This window comes from Phodopus roborovskii, unplaced genomic scaffold (genome assembly GCF_943737965.1).
Source record: "Phodopus roborovskii unplaced genomic scaffold, PHOROB, whole genome shotgun sequence".
In the NCBI taxonomy this organism is placed as follows: domain Eukaryota; kingdom Metazoa; phylum Chordata; class Mammalia; order Rodentia; family Cricetidae; genus Phodopus; species Phodopus roborovskii.
In genome coordinates this window covers 70,874,184-70,894,627 of record NW_026126418.1, presented here as the reverse complement: position 1 = coordinate 70,894,627, position 20,444 = coordinate 70,874,184, and the positions used below count along the sequence as shown (strand labels likewise).

General features: G+C 51.3%; 2 protein-coding genes across 9 annotated transcripts in view; both read right to left on the bottom strand.

Moving 5' to 3' along the window:
- Positions 1-4,812, bottom strand: part of Odf2 (outer dense fiber of sperm tails 2) — a 42,342-nt gene extending 37,530 nt beyond the window's left edge. The window contains exons 1-4 of one of the 7 annotated variants that reach the window (XM_051185049.1): positions 4,763-4,784; positions 1,713-1,803; positions 818-971; positions 455-580 (exon numbers count right to left, since the gene is read on the bottom strand). In XM_051185049.1, the coding sequence (XP_051041006.1) occupies positions 455-580; positions 818-925 (234 nt within the window). In that variant the 5' untranslated portion in view covers positions 926-971; positions 1,713-1,803; positions 4,763-4,784. Of the gene's footprint in view, positions 1-454; positions 581-817; positions 972-1,712; positions 1,804-3,032; positions 3,270-3,820; positions 3,991-4,116; positions 4,298-4,762 lie in introns of those variants that run through there. The other 6 variants (XM_051185048.1, XM_051185046.1, XM_051185045.1 and 3 more) reach the window with 6 other exon arrangements.
- A 2,514-nt stretch (positions 4,813-7,326) lies between these two features.
- Positions 7,327-20,057, bottom strand: Cercam (cerebral endothelial cell adhesion molecule). Of its 2 annotated transcripts, XM_051185041.1 has the most exons (13): positions 19,497-20,057; positions 18,028-18,138; positions 17,765-17,882; positions 17,026-17,160; positions 16,721-16,925; positions 13,254-13,373; positions 12,901-12,977; positions 12,719-12,825; positions 11,111-11,243; positions 9,416-9,543; positions 9,041-9,244; positions 8,037-8,289; positions 7,327-7,808 (listed from the first exon to the last, which is right to left on the bottom strand). In XM_051185041.1, exons 1-12 carry the CDS (start codon positions 19,754-19,756, stop codon positions 8,037-8,039), a joined length of 1,851 nt encoding a protein of 616 aa, XP_051040998.1. In that variant the 5' UTR covers positions 19,757-20,057; the 3' UTR covers positions 7,327-7,808. The 2 variants fall into 2 exon arrangements, with proteins under 2 accessions (XP_051040998.1, XP_051040999.1); XM_051185042.1 differs by lacking the exon at positions 18,028-18,138 and having other exon boundaries at positions 19,497-20,056.
- Between the last annotated feature and the right edge of the window lie 387 nt (positions 20,058-20,444).

The window sequence follows — 20,444 nt, the reverse complement described above, 5'->3', positions numbered from 1 at the left end:
GTTTCCCCCAGAGACTATTCCAAACACAGTGTGAATGAAACACTTGCATCATCCATGTGGCCACATTTTCTTAGTTATTTTATAAATTGGTATATGTACATTCGCACATATACCCAACCTTATCTTTAATTATGCTTCAGGTACTATGACTGACACATAAATCTGTTTGACAAAGTAGAGGTTGAATTCAGTTTCCAAAATGAAACAGTCCTAACTACAGCTCTGCTGCTCTCTTGAAAGACTCCAGAGACATCAGTTCCTAGCTGTTTCATCTCTATGCTAGAACAGCAGGACCTACCACACAGCACTTAAGGAGTGCTAAATGCTTTCAGGGTTTAGTAAGGCACTCAGTAAATGAGGCATATCGGAATTGCTGCAATCGTACCAAGTCTGAGGCCTGCTAGAATCTGACTGACCAGTCCAAGAAGAGAAGCCTGAACAAGACTGAGCCTACCTCCCACTTGCATCCCACATGCCGGGCAGATGATTTTCCAGGGGGCATCCAAGGTACCTTGGTTTTCACCCGGACACTCCGCCGTACATTCACGGTGTCCCCTTTCATTCCGCGCTTATGAGATTTCTGTGGAAAGAGACAAAACTAGAGTCATGTCCAGGCCCAGCTGCCCAGTACCCCTCTGATGACATACACCAACTCTCCAAGGACGCCTCTTCTGGGTAACTTTACTGCTTGCCTACCTTCTAGCCAGACAAGTATGAGTGTCTCCCAAACCTTTGGAGTCAGAAGGGTGAGGAAGCTGGGCCAGGAGACATCGCCCTGATCCACAGCTGTGACCTCACCCCACTGCCATGCTCCTACCTGGCTGTTGGCTGCTGACGGTTTCGGGAGTTTTTTTATGTGGACGTGGACAGGAGTGTTCTCATCCACGTGAACATGTAAGGGGGGAGTTGAAGATCGGTCCTTCATAGTTCACCTCTGGCAGGCAGGGGAGGGCAACACAAAAAAGGTTGATCTGTGGATAAGTAAACTGGGCATGAAAACAAAGCTCAGAGGTTTCTGGGACACCTGAAAGCTCAGCCACCAAGTGAGCAGGACAGCTACCAACTACTGGAATGCAGGCAGGAAGCAAGGTAGGAGTACCACTTAGGCAGACTCTGCAGAGGTCCCAGCTGAAGGCCTCCAGGTCCACTTGGGACAGGGTTCTCTAAAAGCCCAAAGACAAGTCACAGAGGGGTCCTCAGAGCTGCACTTCCACCCAAGCCCACTGGCCTGGGCAGCTCCTTCTTGGACTTAGTGTAGCTCAGCTGCAAAACTGCATCTTTCAACTAGGCATGCAAATTAGCATGGGAAACTATACACAAAATGATTAAGGCATAGAATAAATCAGGACACATGCAAATAAGACGACACTAGGGCATAGAAAGTTAGTGGGCATGCCAAGGATAAGAAGGTTGTGTTGACTCCAAAATAACATGTACAGGACTGTACCCCAGGTACAGGTGCCTTGCCCACCAGCAGCTCCTACCCTGTCTCCCTCATTTTTTTGTTTTGTTTATTTTTTTTTTTCTTTTTCCTCTTTAAAATATCTAAAGATGTTGGAAGTAAACCAAGACAACCTCCTCACACCTGGCACTTTTATCAGCAAGCCATGCTTAACAACTCTTTCCAGAACACCAGGACCTTCACTGTATCAGCAACCCCTAGCAAAGGCTTCCAGAAGCGTTTCTGATGGTGCTGTTGTGAGGTCACCTACCGTCACAGTTACACTGGGTGCGCCACAAGGTGTTCTCAAGACTTTTTTCTGTGTGAGACTCGTTACTCCGTTCTTCCCACACGATGGAAACCTGCACCCGGGCACAAGAACCAGATTATGAGCAGAAAACCAAGGTTCTCCTATTTCTCAGCTCTTGAAAGATGAAACACTGCATGTGGTTGCCTATTGAGTTGGCAGCCAGGAGAACCAGTCTCGAATCCCTTGGCTCCCTGTAGATGAGCACAAGGCACGCATGGTGTGTCCAGCAAGAGGATGGAAACAAGGTGAAGGGTGTCTGCAAGTATGGCCTTTTAACCTGCATCGCATCATATGTATTGTGACCTTGTGCTGAAAAGCCTACCTGTCATCCTACCAGGTAACCAAAAAAAAAAAAAAAAAAAAAAAAGCTGCCAAGGTAGTCTCAAACAAGGGTGATGGTCTCCAGGTCAATGTCTGGAACACAGGTTCCTCTGGGGAAATATTCAACGTTCAGTAAAAGATTAACCTAAGAAACTAAGAGACGACTAGAGCATTCAACTCACGAGAGAAGTCGCCGTGACTCAAGCTTATAAAACAAAGGCTCACTCATTTGCCTGAGCACATGAAGAACCTACTTCCCAATGCAGTCCACTCACTGCCCTGCAACAGCCCAACATGAGACATGGAACAACAGCAAATAATATGCTCCAAAATTAGTAGTCCAGCCAAGAATTCCAGGCTGGGGGAGAAGGGCTTAGATGATCAAATTAACATATCCCACTGCCTCCTTGCAGTCCCCAAATAGCCTTTTGCCAACCTCACAACTTCTTGGGGGAAATAGTAAAACATTAAAACGACAGCACCACAGTGTACATTTTGCTCAGTTCACTTACAACTAATTATTTACTGACCTGGACCAAGACTGTCCAAACTAGGAACTCAGTTTTCCCCCCTTCTACTTGTAACATTTCTGCTCACCCAGAAAAACTAGTTTAGAGGTGGCATGGTAGGAAATGCTCAAGCAGAAGAATCAAGAGTTTGAGGACAACCTTGGCTACCTGGTAAGTCTGAGCCCAGCTGGACTCAGACCTTACTACTCCATTATTAAGACAAGAGTGATCTTGTTCTCTACTAGAAAGTGTCCTGTCTTGGGGGGAGGAGTAGAGCTGGGGGAGATGAGCCTGTGTCTTTACTGCTCAGTATTCAAAGTCACTTTTAAGTTTGGTCCAGACTTTCAGTACCTGGGAAACTAAAAAGAGAAGTTTCCATTGAGCCTGGCCTGGGGAGCCCTGACCACCTTTCCCTGCCCTACTGCAAAGGCGCCCCCCACATTGGCTGTACCTGGGGGAGCCGCCTGAGGATGAGGCAGACATGGCTAAGCATCAAAGCCGCAAAGATAGGCAATTGGATCGGCAGGCTCTGCTCAGGGGAACCCAGAGGGGCTTGCCAATGAGAATCTCAGGGGCCAGGCATCAAACGTCCTCTCTCTGAGGGGAGGAGGATGGAAGCTTTGGGGGTGGCAGTTGGATGAAAACTTGGGAGGCGCTCCTCTACTGTCCAAGTCGCACAGCAACTGTCCTGCCAAAGTGGGGAGGGGAAGACAGGAGAGGCTGAGCGACTTGCGGGGTGCCGAGTGCGCTGCCAGGAGGCAGGTAGAGGGCAAGGCGGAACAGTGAGGGGACGCGTCACTGAAAGGAGGACGACGACCAGCATGCCCAGGCCCCACCCGGGAAGGAGAGCGGGCCGATGGCTACCAGGGGTTAAACCTGAGGGCTGGCTGGAGTGCGAAGAAGGTGAGAACCGCTAGGCCCCAAGTGGGCCCCCCAGGGGCGGGAACCCGCGCAGGGAGCTGGAGGGATATTCGGGGCGCTACCCCGGCAACTGTCTCCTAGGTGAAGGGGCGTTCCCGGCAGAATTAGCTCCCGGGGAGACCCAATAGGTGGAGAGGGAGGAGCGGCGGCCAGGGCAGGTGACAGGGGCAGCGGGACAGCTCCAAGGCTGCCCGGATCCTCGGGGCTGGCCGGGAGGGTCCCCGGAGGCCTGCCCCCCCGAGCTCGCGTAACTGCTGTGGCCCAGCACGCAGGGAGCAGGGGTAGCCTCCGGGGAGGACGAGGCACACGGCCACCCACCAGCGGGCAAGAGGGAACGGGGTTCTGCCCATAGAAGGGCGCAGCCCTGCCCGAGGGCAGCAGAGGAGGGAAAGAGCCTTGCCGACGGCCCGGAGAGGACGGAGGCGGCCAGCCCGCCCGTTAGCGGGAGGAGGACGGGCCCGCGCCCAACGAGGGGCGGGGCGGGCCGGGTTCGGACGCAGAAAGGAGCGCGCCTGGACGCGGGGACGATGCCCGGGTCGAGCCAGCCCCGGGCCGGGAGCGCGGGGCTTGAACCCGCGGCGCTCTGCGCCCCGCCCCGCCGCGCGGCCTCTCACCAAGAGCGGCACGGCTGCGCCCAGAACCGTCTCCTTATAAAGTCGTTGAAGTCGGAGGCCAGGGTCGTGCCATGGAGACGCCGCGGCGGATGCAGTCCGGCTCCCGCGGCGACTCCTCCCCGCTTCCGCCTCCTTTTCCGACACCCGGTCGGCAGCTCGCCCATTGGCCAGTTCAAACCCCCCCCGGAGCCCCTCGGGTTTCGCCATTTAGGCCCAGCCCCCAGCGTCACAGAGATGCCCCGCCCCACTGGGGACGCTCCGCCCACTTCCGGGCCACGCGGCCGGCCCACCGCCCCGTCGCCAGGGAGACGCGCGACGCCTCCCGAGCAGGCCAGCCCGGTCTTGTCCCACCGTTCAGGGCACCGCGTCCCCTCCGCCATTTTTGCCCTGGTCCTCCTGACTCCTGAGCCCTAATGCGCTCTGCTCGAAACAAAGTAGGAAGATGGGCACAGAGGGGGATCACTGAACAAGCGACAGGCTGGGGCTTGTGGAAAGCCATCCTATGCCTAGTCCACTCCGTGCAGACAACTTGTGCACACTACCCAGACTGTGCCCCTCTCCCACACCGCCCAAACAGAAAGAAGAGGCCGCACTCCCCACGCCCCTCGCCGCCCTCCGGCACACCGTACGCCGCTTCTGTACGGACCTACTCTGCTGAGGTTCTCTCTGTTGAGCCGCCATCTTCCCAACTATATATGCTTCCCTATTAGCCAATCGTGAGGGACTGTCACGTGGCTCACGTTGCCGCCCTGGATTCTGGGACTTTAACAACCTTAGGGCCGGGAAGACCTCCTTTCCTTGAAGCCCTTATCTCCTGCACACCACTTCTGCTTCCACCAGCTCCTCCCTGGAATGTGAACCTTAAGGACTTTCCCACCTTCGTCCTCAGTATTCTCACATTGTCATATTTGTTCTTCAACCCATGACAGTTCATTTTGTAGGTGCAGCCTGCCTGGCCTGGAACTTGCTGCCCTTGAGCAGATCTCCACCTGCCTCTGCCTGCTGAGTTCTAGGATGAATGGAGTGGTGCACCACCATACCTAGCCTTTTTATTATCATAACTTTAATGCCTGTAATATCAGCAATGAAAAGGCTGAGGGCAGGAAGATGATTTGGAAACCAGTCTGAATCCCTCAGTCATAACTTAACCCTACCATTCTAAGGTTCTGCGAGATTAGGGCTCAATGGTAGAGGCCTGGCCTCATATGAGCAAAACCCTAGATTCAATTTTCAGTACCACATAAATTTTATAAATTCCACTCATTATTGTCTCCACACTGTCTAGCAATCTAGCTAGAGTATTACCAACAGTAGCTTTTCCAAATCTTTACCTCTTCTGCATTTCATAGATCAAGTTCCTTTTTATCATAGAGAAAAGGCTGCCACAAGGACTTCCCTTAACTTTCACATCCTTCTTAAATTCTCCCTTCAGGTGTACATGTGCTTCGTAATGCCTAAGATAACCCTCCTTCAGCAAGTCTAGCTCAACATCTCTCGAAAGAGTTTGTCTTGTAAATTTCAAATAACGACACACACCTATAATCTCAAAAGACTGAGGCTAGTAGTCTACATAGCAAGACATTCTTACAAATAAAATAATGAAATTCCATTTTGCACCCCCAAAATGAAATTGTTGCTCATCTCTTAGCATGCTCTCCATTCACTGAAGTTACATTAAGTCCATGCTACATTCAAGGGATATTATGTGCTGTTCAGTCTCAAAGGAATGCATGGCCTACCATCCTAATGAAATCAGACAAGTAGAGCTTTTATGTTGCCTTTTCTTCACCTCTAAACAAGTCCTCCCCGACAGTATAGCTATTTGTGGCTTTTGTAACAAAGGGTCTAAGAATGGGTGGCCCTGAAAAGTCATTTTCCACACAGCAGTAGTGACACCTTTAATTCCAGCAGTCAGGAGGCAGAGCCAAATAGCTTGTGGTTGTATATATACACCTAAAGACATTGACACTCTAGAAAAGAAAGGCAGCCTGGAACACCCCCTTGGCCAACACAAACCCACCCCAAACCAGAAATGTGTTTGCTCTGTTCCTGTCTCTGAAGAATGTTTGCTTCAAGATGGTAGAGGCTGAATTGAACTGGATAGGCACCTGCTACCTATGTGTGGTAGTCTGAATGAGAATGGCCCCGAGAGGAAGGAGTTGGATCCCCTGGAACTGTGGGTGCTGGAAACTGAACGCAGGTCCTCTGGATGAGCCGCCCATGCCCTTAACTGCTGACCCATCTCTCCAGGCCCCATATCCGGCTTGCAGTGGTTTGTAGCATTTTGTTGTCTTCGGTACTGGTAATGGAAGGCACCTCTGAGTACTGGACAGGGGTTCCACGCTGAGGCACCTGACACCCTTTGTGTTATTCCATCACTGCTGAATCCCCAGTGCCAAATCTCTGCCCCAAGAACTTCATCAAATTTCATGGAATGAATAAAAGAATGAAAAAGTTACTCGCTCCCGATCGAAACCACCCAGAGCACCTACCTCAACCTCAGCTCTGGCCCAGAGTTCTCAGAGCCATGGCAGGTTCTCACCACAAGACAGAGCCCAACCTCAGGGGGTACCAGTGGACTCTGCCAGGACTGGGTGCTCACATAACCCACATCCAAAGGCTTCCCTGGAAGATGGGTGGAAAGGGAGCGCCTCTGAAGCAGAGAGCCTGATTGTGCTGCCAGGGACTAAGGCAACCATGATCAACACAAGGAGTTTCCACCCCCCTGTCTTCCAGCCAGCTAAGGACAAACACCTGACCACTGCTACACCCAGAAACCTGGTCCTTTGCGACTAGTGGAAGGAGGGAAGTCTCCAGCATTCCAAATAGAGGGGCACAGTATGTGGAGTAGCTCATAACATCTGTTACCTCCGTGGATTGACTCTAAATTTCCTATGTTCCCTTTTCCGTTATAGGTACTACTTCTTAGGGTCAGACCAGAACCCCGGATCCCTGCCAGGCACAGTTCTTGACTTCTTACAGACGCAAGGATGGCAGTCCCAGAGCAGAAACCGAAAGGTTGACCAGGCCCAACCTGATGGACAAAGGCTGATGGTGACAGGAGTATCCCTTCTACTCAAGAGCTACCAAAGGGGAATGGATGCCCAGCAAGGAAACAAGCGCCTTCCAGCTTGAGCCCTCCCTCTCCATCCCTAACTCAGAGGTTCTCCTGCCCAGGCATGGTGAGATGCAGTGAGGCTCAGCCGCTAGTGAAGTATAAAGTGCTAATGCAGAGGACTTTTATTGAAGCACCAGGTGTGCCTCCCACCTTCCTGCACTTTCTGCCAGCCAGGGAAGGGGTGATAGTGAGCCCCAGATGTAAAGCCAGGGAGGGCACTGAGGTGGAGGTAGATGGAGGCAAGGTAGCCCCAGAAGCTGAGTCCTCAAAGAGGGCAGGAGTCTGGGGTCTGGCCAGCTTCAAATCCAAAAGCTGAGGCCTCCTTTGGTCCTGAGCCTACTGGGCTCTAAATCTGCAGGTAGAATCAAGAGTCTCCGAATCTTGTCTTTTCACTTTGTGATGTTCAGGGAATGGATTCTGTCTCTGAGTGGCTCTCCCAACCGGGGATGGGTCCAGACGGCAGAAGAATGGCTGAGCCCAAGGTAACAGTCAGGCTTTTGCTGGCTCTGGCTCCTGTCAACTCTCCCTCTCTGTTCTTGTTGTGCCTTTGGAGTTCCCACTCAGACCTTGTGGGCTACGGGTTCAGGGGCAAGAAGAAAGAAAAAGAAATATCTAGATTAGACATAGACACCAACAGCTATGGAGAGAGACAGACAGACACAAAGACAACATGGAGACAAAACTAGGGAAATCAGAGGAGAAGAGCTCAAAGTGGGGGAGCCAAACGGAGAAAACTGTGAGACAGCTATGCCCAGGGGAGAAAGCCCAGGCCACAGACTGGTCCTCTTCCGGGCCGCCTTACCTACAGCTCATCCCTGAGGTGAGGATGGAGGCTATACCCACTGCTGCCAGCCAGATGCAGGTGGGGACCACGAAGGGTCTTTTGAGAGCCAGTCCAGCTAATGAGGCGGCCACTGTCATCATCCCAGGGGGAGGATGTCTCTGTGTCACTGAGCCATTCAGCATCTCCTGCATAGTGAGTGGGGGAGGCAAGCAGAGGCTGGGCTGAGAAGGCTTGGAGGTCCCGAGGCCAGAAATGTGCCTTGTACTGGTCACTGTGAGTGAGAGAAGAAAGCTTAGGTGGATTGAAATGACTCTCCTCCTAGACCCCGTGATGCTAATCCAAAACTGGGGCCTTGACTGTCTGAATGCCTCTGCCCTGCCCATTAGTCCTCACAGCTACTTGAGAAGTGACACTTTTAACATCCCATGATGAAGACACTGAGGCTCAGTACAGGAATTACACTGAGTCATATGACTGAAAAACCACATGGACGGGCTGGAGAGAAGGCTTTAAGAGCCTTCGCTGCTTGTGCATTGAACCAGCACCCACATCAAGTGGCTCTCTACTGCCTGCAATTCCAGCTACAGGGGGATCTGATGCCCTCTTCTGGCCTCCTTGGACACCTGCACTCATATATACACATACCCACACATAGATACACAAAATTAAAAAATAATCTGGGCAGTGGTGATGCATACCTCTAATCCCAGCAGTTGGGAGGCAGAGACAGGCAGATCTCTGAGTTTGAGGCCAGCCAGAGTGAGTTCCAGGACAGCCAAGACTGTTACACAGACAAACCCTGTCTCAATCTCCCCCCCCAAAAAATAACTAAAACCCACATGGAAATGGACAACACAGTGTTCACACCTAGCTGAGCCTCACACCTGGGCAGCTTTTGAGTGGGTTCACCAAGGTCATGTGGGTGAAACTTGACCATCTCCCTCTTTCTAGCTGCTTTGTAAGGGATTTTTGCAGTGGGCCCCTGGCTAGGATAACCCTGTGCTGCCCCACTCAGGTCTCACTTTGGGTGCTGGTCAAACATGATGGGCAGGAACTCATCTACAGGCAGCAATCGTGGCAGAGGCTGAGAGGCTAACAGTTTGCGAGCGCCTGCCAGGCTCAAGGTGTATGCCAGTGTCCAGTAGGAGTACCCAGCCACCACCAGACCAGGCAGACCGTCCACAGCCACCTCTTCCTCGGGGTTCACCTGCTTCCGGCCAAGGTAGCTGCAAATGACATCAAGGATGACAGGAGTCACTATAGAGCCTAGGATGTCCTAGCCCTTCCAGTTATGCTAAGGCCAGGCTATACAGCATTGCTAGCTATGATCCCAGCATAAGAAACAGATTGCAGAGGCATATTCTCTCCCCCTTGACCCTGAGAGGCAGTCTGCCTACATCAGGTCCCATGAGAGCTTCTGAGTCGCCACATCCTCCATTAGCTGTTCCAGCCGCCTCCGGAAGTTGTCTTCAAAGCGCACATCATCCTCAAACACCACAACCCTGGCCAGGCCCCTGACGACCACCTGTGGTACACATGAAGGGAAAGAACTAGGACATTTGAGCTGCCCTGTTCCTACCTGCCTAGACCCAGACCAGCAGACTCTTCCTGGCTAAGTGCTACACACCTAGTCCTGACCATATCATGTAGCTACCCCAAAACCTGCTGGGGCTCCCACTGCCTGGGGGCTGAAATCCATCTTGCTCTGAATACCAATTCAAGGCCCTTGAGTTCCACACCTCAGTCTAGCTTCCAAGAGAACCATGGTGACAAGCACAAGGTTTGCTACATTTACTGAAAGCTACGATCTCCCAGGAGCACTGGCCTGGGGCTCAGTCTCACGGAAATACAGGTTCTTGCTCTGCCATCTGAAGCTGGGGTGGGTAGGGGTGTGAGAGAGTCCTACACTCATCAAGAAAAGCTGCTTTTTGTAACTAAGGAAAATGGGAAAAGAATGTGAAATCAGCTGGGTAAAGGGCCAACTGAGTCATCCCCTCAATTCATTCCCAGATGGTAAATAGAAACAAGTTCACACATGCACGCACAGTCCTTGGCAATGCAAGAAAAGAAAAAGAAGGTACATGCTCACTGTCCCCTGGAGGGGCGCCCTCAGGGAGCCAATGCCCTCCAGTTCTCAGCACTGCTGCCCCAGCCAGGACTGAAGCCAAGCCCGGAACATGAACCTAGCTTCAGGTCTTCCTGGCACACCTTCCCACCTGGAGGGATTCCTCCATATTCTCCTGCCTAGACAGCTCTTCCCCCTGCCCTCCCTGCCCCAAGGCAAAGCAGACTAACAGAACCATCTACACCTCTTCCACAAATTGCAGCCTCGGGTCCCTCTTCTGATTTCTGTCACCCTCTAGGGTTGTTTCCCTCCTTTTATATGAGATCATATGCTTACATTTGGAGGCCAGGGGTCAATGTTGGGATCTCTATGTTATGACATCTTTTTTTTTTTTAAATTTTGAGACAGGGTTTTTCTGTGTAGCCCTGGCTGTCCTGGAATTCACTCTGTAGACCAGGCTGGCCTTGAACTCACAGAGATCTACCTACCTCTGCCTCCCAGGTGCTGGGATTAAAGATAGCACCTGCTTCATTTTTTGAGGCAGGGTGACTCCCCGAACTTGGAGCTTTCCATTTCATCTAGACTGACTTGCCAGGCAAACCCACAGGGTCTGTCCCCCAGCACTGGGGTTACAGATGTACCCAGCTTTTTGTGGGTATTGAAATCTGTGCTCTGGTCTTCATGTTTCCCCAGCAAGCACTTTACCACTGAGCCATCTCCCCACACACAGGGTCTCTCCATTGTAGGCAGGAGACAGACATGGTTTCCTGGTTCCCTGTGTTACCAGAGAAGAATTCCTTTTAGGGAACAGTCAGTGCTCAACAGAGACAATAGAATAAGAAAGGACACCCACCTCTTAGGGGCGCCAGGGAAGTGCTGACCACAAAGAAGGTTCAGCGAACTTTCTTTTTGGGTGCATTTATTCACTCAGTCACTCAACCACTTGTGTGCCTGGCACACAGCAGTGGCTGGGACAGCCAACCTCTGATCTCCCTACAGGCATGGTCCACAGGGCAGACATCCTCACCTCTTTCCAGATGGAGTAGTGGCTGAGGAAGCAGCCCACCTCACCCTTGGTCAGGGTGCGGCCCGAGTAGGGGTCCTGGTAGCCAGGGAGCAGGTCCACACCAAGGTGCTTAAGGATACTGCTGTTGAGTGTCCTATGAGACATAAGGTAAGTGTGTGTGTGGCAAGTGTCAACCAGACCCTCCATCCAGAGGGTCCTTGCCTGTATGTGTTGGAGAGAATCACACAGGAACCTGGTTTAAAGGAGGATTCAGCTTTGTAACTCCTTTGTGTGGCCTGAAGCTGCGTGGACTGGGCTTAGCCTCTAGCCTTGGAACTCTAGCCTCCTCAAGGAAGCCCCAGTAGAATGGACTTAGGGAATCTGAGTGGGGGAGGCACTCTAGGATGAGTGGACAACCTGGTAGAGATTTTCTGAACCAAGGCCTATTAAAGGACAAACATCCCACAGGACAGCCAGATATCCTGGTGCAAGCCTGTAATCCAAGCACTTGAGAGACAAAGGCAGGCAGATCGTTGTGCCTCTGAGGCCAAACCTAGTCTACATAGTGAGTTCCAGGCCAGACATAGCTATGTGTAGCTATATTGTAGGAGGGAGGGAGGGAAGGAGGGAGAAAGACAGACAGACAGAATGAAGCAACTCTTGCTGCACCTGTGTCATCCCAGCTCTTGAGAGGTAGAAGCAGAAAGATCAGAACTCAATGTCCTCCTCATTTATACAGCAGGTTCAAGACCAAACTTAGCTACATGAGACCCTGTCTCAAAAAACCAAGCCAAGGAACAGTAGGATATAGTGTTTGACCTGAAATCCTGAGAATATGAATTCAACCCCCAGGTCCCACAGTGGAGGGAGATGATGACTTCCAAAACTTGCTCTCTGATCTCCACAGGAACACTGTGACATGTGTCCACACTCATACACATATATACATAAACACAAATAAATAAGCTTGAACATTTTCTTAATAAACCCCTAAAAGAATAACAAGACAATATGATCAAAGCACATTATTTATGTAAAACTGTGATGTGTGTGTGTGTGTGTATGTGTGTGTATAATATTTTTTATGTATATGTAAACAAAAAGGACCTGGGGATTTGAAACAAACAGCACCTGGCATATGGGTCACATGACTTCTGGTAACAGTTGTAGCTTGGCCTCTGGACCCCTGTGAAACACAGCCACACTTCACGAACATGTCACACTCTGGCCTAAGGGCCTAACTCTCAAAACATGGAGAACATCCGTGAGGCTGCCTACCCCTTAGAGTACTTTATAGGTACTGGGTTCTGCCTAAGTGTCTCACTGGACCCTCGGGGACCACAAGAACAAAACATGATTCTGTGTCTTTTGTAAGTGAGGCTGAGAGATGGCACAGTAGTATGTGACAGCCTCAACCCAGTCCCTGGAGTCCCCTGCACAGCAAGCACTCTTCTCCCTAAGGTGGGAAGGAGGAGGATGTCTGTCCTTGTTGGCATATGCTGGCATTCCTGAGACAGCAGGACTCTATGTCGCCACCTCCTGGATCTTTAAGAAGTTCGTTCTACTAGTCTACTCCTAGGATCTCAGATGGGTTTCATGGTCCCCGAGCCCCATCTGTAGAAGCCTCACCTGCCATCCACAGCATCTACTACCTGAGCAGAGATCTCCATCTCCCAGAGAGAGCTCAGCATTCGAGCCCGGCGCTGGGGTCTGCGGGCCAGGCTGATGACAAAGACCTAGAGGAAGCAGAGGTGAGCCAAGGGAAGGTCTGCTCATCCACCCCACCCCAGTCCTTTAGGATGGAGACTTACTTCATCAAATCCCATCTTGCTGGGCTTCTTTAGGGGCCGAGACACATGAGCTGAGGCCAGCATGGGGGGCCCGTCCACTGTAAAAGGAAATAACACCCCCAGCCCCCAGACATGAGTCCCTACAGACACCCTGGAGTCCAGTCCCAGATTCATTCCTACCACTCCAGCAGAACACCTATCAGGACAGACTCCCTAAGCTCCTACCCCATTGTACAGATCAGAAGACTGAGGTACCACAGGGAAAGGAGCTTGCTGACACAAGTTCAGAGCAAGGCTGGCACCCAAACATGCTTAAATCTATGCCTAGGAAAGGAAAGGAACACTGTGGGAAGGCAGGGAACCCAACCCCTCACCTAGTGCTTCCAAAATCAGGTGGATGAAGTTGTTCTTCTCCTCCTCCAGCCCCTGGTGGGGCTTCACTGCCACATTCATGTACCCGTATCGATGGTCATTGCACACATGCACCGAGACCCCTGCAGAGAGGCTCCCTGAGTGCTGGATTTGGGCTGAGTCTTTTAGAAGACACTGCCAGTGACCAAGTCTTCTCTGGGACTCAGTTTTGCCACAGTGACGAGGCCACGTCTCCAGCAGTTTTCATCTTACTTGTCTATACCCTGCAGACTTCACCAGGACCTTGTGGACGAAACAATCAGCACCCTAAGGACACCTGCTTGCTTGAGGATTTAATAGACACCTTTAACCCTCCCTGATCCTCAGTAAAGTTTTCCCATCACCAGACAGTCAGAGCCCTAGCCACACCTCAGTCTGAGTTCAAATCCCAGTGCTGCAGCCTTCTCAAGCAGGGTATCCAACATCACTGCCTTAATCTTATATCTATTCCTTGGAATCGTTGTGGTTTTGTTTTTGTTTTTGTAAGGAGGAAGGCAGATTGAGATGGGGGTCTCATTTTTAAGTGTTGGCAGGCCTGGAACTTCCCATGTAGCCTAGGCTGACCTTGAACTCACTGAGATCTGGAGTGCTGGGATTAAAGGCATATGCCACCATACCCAATGTTCTTAGGATTTATCTCACTCATATCCAGACACTTCCTTTCAAAATAACTTTCCTCTTAAAGATAATTACAGGACGAGGTGGAGATAGCTAAGCAATTAAAAGCTGCTTGCTACTCGTGCAAAAAACTTCAGTTCACAATGGCCTTCAAGTCTAGTTCATGATATCAAACACCCTCTTCTGGCCTCCACAGGCACTGCACCCATGAGGTACATACACATACATGCAGAAAGGCAAACATGCATGCACATTAACATAAAAATAAATAATGGTGTACACCTTTAATCCCAGCCTTCAAGAGGCAGAGGCAGGCAGTGCTCTGAGTTCAAGGCAGCTGGTCTACATACTGAGTTCCAGCACAGCCAGAGCTACATAGTGAGCTTGTCTTGAAAAAAAGAAAAAACAAAAACAAAAATACAAATAAGTAAATAAGTGATAAGTCTTTGAAAAAACAACTCCACTGAGCTGTGTGTGAGATGGCTCAGCAGGTACAGGTGCTTGCTACCAAGTTTAATATCTTAAGATCTATACCTGAAACCCACATGTTGAAAATAGAGAACCTGAACCTGGAGAGATAGCTCAGTCATTAAGAGCACTGACTGCTATTCCGAAGGACCTGGGTTCAATTCCCAATCCACATGGCAGCTCACAACTAGCTGTAACTCTAGTCTCACAGACATACATGCAGGCAAAACACCAATGCACATTAAAAACAGATAGATAGACAGACAGATTGACTGATAGATAAGAAAATAGAGAGCTATTGCCACAAGGTATTCTCTGATCTCCACACACATGCATGCTATGGAATGTACTTCCCTCCCCCATAAAGAAATGAGTAAAAGTAAAAAATTGCTCACTAGCTGCAGAGGGTATTCTAGTTACCCTGTAGAGAGGGAAAAAAAATCTCCTGAGGGGCTAGAGAGACCGGTCAGACCTTGGAAGACATACTGTTCTTGAAAGGACCCAAGTTTGTGAGTGCAGTTCCCAGCACCCATATCAGGTGGCTCACAGCTACTCATTCCAGATCCAGGGAATCCAGTGCCTCTGGCCTCCAGGGGCACCTACACTCATGAGCACATACCTACACACACACACACACACATTTTTAACAATGAAAAAAAAAAAACTAGCTGGGCACTGGTGGCTCATGCCTTTGAGCCCAGCACTTGGAAGGCAGAAGCAGGCTGATCTGAATTCAAGGCCAGCCTGACCTATAAAGGGAGTTCCAGAGCAAGGGCTATACAGGGAAGTCTTGTCTTGAAAAACAAAAACAAAAACAAACAAAAAAAAAAAAAACCCTACTAAGTTGGGAATGGTAGTGCATGCCTCTAATCTTAGCACTTGGAAGACATAGGTAGGTTGGTCTCTGTGAGTTTGAGGCCAGCCTGGTCTACCTAATAATGAGTTACAGGCTAGCCAGGGATACATAGTGAGACCTTGTCTAAAAAGACTACTGGTAAGTTGGGAGTGTGGCCCAATGGTAGAATGTGTGCTTAGCATTCACCAAAAATATAAAGCAGTAGGGTTGGGGAGCATAGCCTGTGGGTACAGCTTTTGCCTAGTATGCATAAGCCCTGTGTTACACACACACACACACACACACACACACAAATATATATATATATATATATATATATATATATATATATATATAAATTAAATAAAAAATCAGTATCAGGGCTGAGGGGATGGAGCAACACTTGTAGACCTGAGTTTGAATTTAATGTACATATAAAACAAAAACAAAACAAAAAAGACAGTAAATGTGTTCATGCCTGCAAACCCAGCTGGGGCTGGCAGCTGGACAGGACTGCTGGGGCTTAAAGGCCACCCTTAGCTCCAGGATCTGAGAGAGACCCTGTGTCAAAGGAGTTAGGGGGAGAGTGATGGAGCAGGACACTCCCACAACACCATGTGAACTCCCTGTGCAAATATGATCATGTGACCCTCTGAAGGCAACACAGCACAGGCAGCTAGAGACCCTGTATGACCACCAGGTCCCCAAGGCTGGCCCTGTCTACCTGTCCTGCCTTATCTGCACTGTGCACCTTCACTGTGCTCCAGTCACCTGCCTTCTTCCGTTCCCATCTATCATAGGGCCTTTGCATATGCTGGTCTCTCTGCTCTAAGATACTTTTCATGAGGTCTGGAGAGTTGGTTCATTGGTACTTGCTGTTCTTACAAAGGACTGGGGTTCAATTCCCAGCACTCACCACCCCATCAGGCACCAAGCATGCATATGTATGGTACACAAACATACATGTAGGCAAAACACTCATTTATACAAAATAAAACAAACCTTAAAAAAAAAGGAAATGCTGTTTCTTGCTGTTTTCTTTGTTACTGCCTGCCCATACCTTAGATCCGAGCCCAAGATTGCACTTCTTTCCTGAGGTCTTCTCTGACTAAATCCACTCTGGCCTGAGCTCCTGGAACACCTATCATCAAGGCCTCCTTCCTGTCAGTCATGACTGACACTGATTTGTGAGGGCCTCTAGCTGACTGGAGTACGGGCTCCAGGACAGCAGGGACTGCCTCACTATCACTATCTCCTCAGCACCTCTCACACAGTTGATGTTCCATAAATATATGTCCTGAAATACCTGAAAGTACCAAAATGGGGACAGCCAGAAGCCTATCTCCCCCACTAGGCAGTGGGTTCAAGAAAGGTCATGACCCAAAGGACCAACAGGAGTTGAAAGAATGAATTATGGGGTGGAAAGGGAATGCTAAGCAGGGAGAATCAGCAGGTGCAAAGAAAGGCCCAGGGACCTCCAAGGAATGCTCAAGGAGGCCTGGTCCTCACCAGCAGCCTGGCAGGCATAGGCGAAGACAATGATGTCATCGAAAGGCCAAGTATAGTTGGGATGAGGTGGGTAGAAAGCAAGCTCGGCTGTTTCCTCAGTCTTCAAGGACACCAGGAAAGTAGAGTGGACCATTGGGACCCGGAAGCAGCCCTGGCGCTGGCGGTTCTTGGTAGGGAAGTACTCAGCTGTGCGGCGATAGTAGCCCTGAAGGAAAGAATGTTTGGGGCTGAGGCCAGGCCTGTCCTGGTCCAAGGGCCTTGAAGTCTCAGGCTCTGTGCTGCTAAGTCCATGCTCCCAGCCTCACCTGTGGAGTGATCCCACACCAGAAGTTGGAATAATAGGTCTGGGAGTCGAGCATTGGGGCCACCACTGGCAGCTGCCGCTCTGTGAGTAGCCGCAGCGTCTGGTTGTTGGTAAGAATGTTGTCTGTGTCTGCAAACTTTGGGGAAGGAAGATGTCACAAGGAATCCTGTTTGAGCCTCAGGACCAAAGAGCTCACTGAACAGGAATTCCTTCAGAGTGGCTCTGGGTGCATGCATCCATAGAGAAAGCTAACCAAGACCAGAGAGATGGCTGCACTACTAAGCTTGACAACCTCAGTTCAGCCTCAGACCCACACAGTAGAAGGAAGGAACGGCTGGGCATGGTGCACACCTTTAATCCCAGCCCTTGGGAGGTAGAGGCAGGTAGATCTCTGAGTTGAGGACAGCTACAGAATGAGTTCCAGAACAGCCAGGGTTACACAGAGAAACCCTGTCTTGAATAACCAAATAAATACAATTTTTTAAAAATATACTCTGGACCCTAGACCTGCAATCCAGGTTTGGTTTATAGTCTTAAGTAAAAGCTCAGGAATCTAGGCACAACATATAACCTCAGATCTGTCCAAGGATCCAGGCTTAGTATCTATTACACAACATGCCAATATAGGGTCTCAGCTCAATCTAAAAAGATCCAGCCTGGTGGTTTGGTTATAACAAAGACCTCTGCTGGAGACTGATACCAAGGCCTCCCACCTAAAATTTCAGACCAAGCTTCCTCACCAGGATGTAGTCAGCTCCCCAGGCCCTGGCAAAGGTCAGAGCTTCCTGCTTCAGCTCCATTAAAAACTGATGCCTTTCTTTGGTCCAGTGTTTGGGACTCTGTTCATCTGGGTAGGGCCTGAGGGGGGAAAGAGGTTAGGTGTTCTCTTAAGGGAGGAACCCCTCCTTCTCAGCAGGGCCATGGACACAGCCCTGCTCTGGGGGCTGTGACACTGGGTAATGGCTGTTCTCCTTCTCCTCCAGCCCCCTTGCCCCCAGGTTACCACCTGGCCTCCTCAGGCTTCCAGACCACGGCTGCATAGTCATGGCCCACGGCAGCCAGCCACTCTTGTAGCATCTCTGTGGTGTTGTCCACGTTGTGATCTGTGGCACACCTGTGAGCACAAGACAGAAAGACTGAGAGACCACAGCCACAGAAGGACTGGACCCCCAAGGTGCACTTGACTTTGAGGTGCCCTTGGACACCCTCAAGTCTGGTCTATCTTGAGGGCAATGGAGAACTGGTATGCTACAGTGGAGGGTGGAGGGTGGAGGTGCTGGAGGATGTGCTGTGTGATATCACACAAGTTCCTGCCCTCTCTGGGCTTCACACCCTCCCTTCTAGTTTTAGGCATTGTCCTGGGGGTATTGTACCTAGAGACTCGTACATGCCAAGCAAGCAAGCCCTTGACCACTGAGCCACATCCTCAGCTGAGTGCACTGTGAAAGATGCACTTGACCTTAAGGATTGCACCTGCTACGTCCACTCATTTTCTTCTGTCTTCATGGCACCACGAGCCAGACCCTTTTCATCTCCAAATCAGACAAAGGCATCACTGCCTTTCTCCACCTTGAGCTGTAATTAGGACTGCACCATGCTCGGAGCACCCTGAGAAGTGCTGGAGGTCCAAGCTCGGTTACCATAGAGCACAGCTTTATCTCTGCTGGGGACGGGCTTTCATAAAGAAGGTGGGAAGCTTAGCCAAGAGCCAGGCTTTGGATGATGCTGTCCCTTTAAGCCAATTCCCCAGAAGTGAAGACTAACTACGTGTCAAGTCCTACAAGGGTGGGAACTAATTCCCAAACTGTGGTGACTGTGGGCAGCCTCCCCAGGCCACAGCTCCACCCCAAGCCCAACTTTGGTGTGCTGGAGGAGCAGTTTATCTCCAGTCCCAACTTGGGCTCCTCCCTGTTTAGGCTTTTATAGACAGGCTGCTATAGCCTGGGAGCCCAGGCCAGCGAACTATGGGGCTGAACCCACCAGCCCCTCTACCCAGAGAGGCTGACAGTACTACTGAGGAGGGACTCAGCCTACCGCTCCTGCCCAGCATGCAGCCTGGAGCCAGGGCTCCCTCCACCTGCTCCCTAGAAACCTCCAGCCTGATTGATCCTTGCCAGTGGGATCCCTGGGGATTCCAGTGGTCCCTGCCTGTTCTACTCGAAATCAAGCTGACCACAGGTCTCCGTCGATATGCACTGCGAGCTGGGTAGGAAAGAACAGGCCTAACTTAAACCCAGAGTAAGCCCAAAGGAGGAGTAAGTGTCCTTGGGCTGACCCATGACCTCAGAGGTCTGCCCTTGCCCCTAGAAGACTCAGGCACTCTGCTGAAGGGCTTGAGGCCCTAGGGGCATGTCTGGGAGGGAGGAGCTTGCCCGGGTGGTGTCTCTACAGGAGCGATGAGGCCTCCCGGTCAGAGGTAGTCCTGGATCCTGGAGTTTGATGCCCAGATGTGCCCACCCATGGATCTCTCACCAGAGGGCCAGCCTGGCCCGGGGGTAATCCAGGCGCTCCAGTGCGCCCAGATAGTGGGGCAGAGAGTGTTCGGCATTGCGGGCCAGGATAGCAAGGACCACAGTGGGCAGCGTAGACTCCGTGACACCCGCAGCCTGGAGCCGGCGCCCCAGCAGGAGCAGCAGAAGTAGGAGAGAGGCAACTTTCATGGCGGGACTCGTGGCTGTGGAGGCCCCCGGGTCTCCCACCGCGGCAGGGAGGGGGCGGGACGGGCGGGGCATGGAGGCGGGGTCTTTGAGGGGCGTGGCTTCAGCAGCAGGGCCCTTGTGCCCCTAGCCGACGCCCGCACTCTCCGCTGCCGTCTTCTCAGCCAGGGTCCTAGATGTCCAGGGTCAGACACCTGCACCAGACGCGTCCCCGGGCTGCCCTCTCTGTATGGACCTCAAAAGGCAACGGCAAGGAAGGGAGGATCCGAGGGCAATGGTGGACCGCTTGCACCCTGGACGTTCATCTCACTCCTGGAATTCCGGCACCCCGGAATCCCGGCTCCCTAACCCTCACACTCAGAACCGCAAGGCTGCCGGCTTGGCGGAGAGTCCAGGCTCCGGACCCCTGCTCCATCTGCGGCGCCCTCTGGCGGCCCCATGCAGGAACTCCACATACCCTCCCGATGACGCGACTGGCTGGAGAGCAAACCCCGGCTTGGGGCGGAGACCAGGTGCCGCTGATATGGGCGCGTACGTGTCCTCTCATCATCTTCCAAGATCCAGCCCTTAAAGAAAGCAGAACCCACTCAGACTGAGTGTAGGACTTGGAAGCCACCACAGAACCCCTGATGGTGACCCAGCCCTCCTCCAAAATAGGAGATACAGCTATTTCTGGGATAGAGCGAGTATTAGGACCCTGTTGTGGTAAAAGGGAATCTCCAACCTTTCTTGAGGCTGGAGCGAGGGATAGGGGTTCCGGAAG

What these genes read in the sequence shown, in the direction of transcription:
- Cercam (XM_051185041.1), bottom strand. Translation starts at nt 19,756, where the DNA reads ATGCCCCGCCCGTCCCGCCCCCTCCCTGCCGCGGTGGGAGACCCGGGG. An exon ending in GTAGATGCTGTGGATGGCAG is followed by an intron (nt 11,244 to 12,718) that starts GTGAGGCTTCTA and finishes TATGTCTCATAG; the next exon opens with GACACTCAACAGCAGTATCC. An exon ending in AAGCTCTCATGGGACCTGAT is followed by an intron (nt 9,245 to 9,415) that starts GTAGGCAGACTG and finishes TGTCATTTGCAG; the next exon opens with CTACCTTGGCCGGAAGCAGG.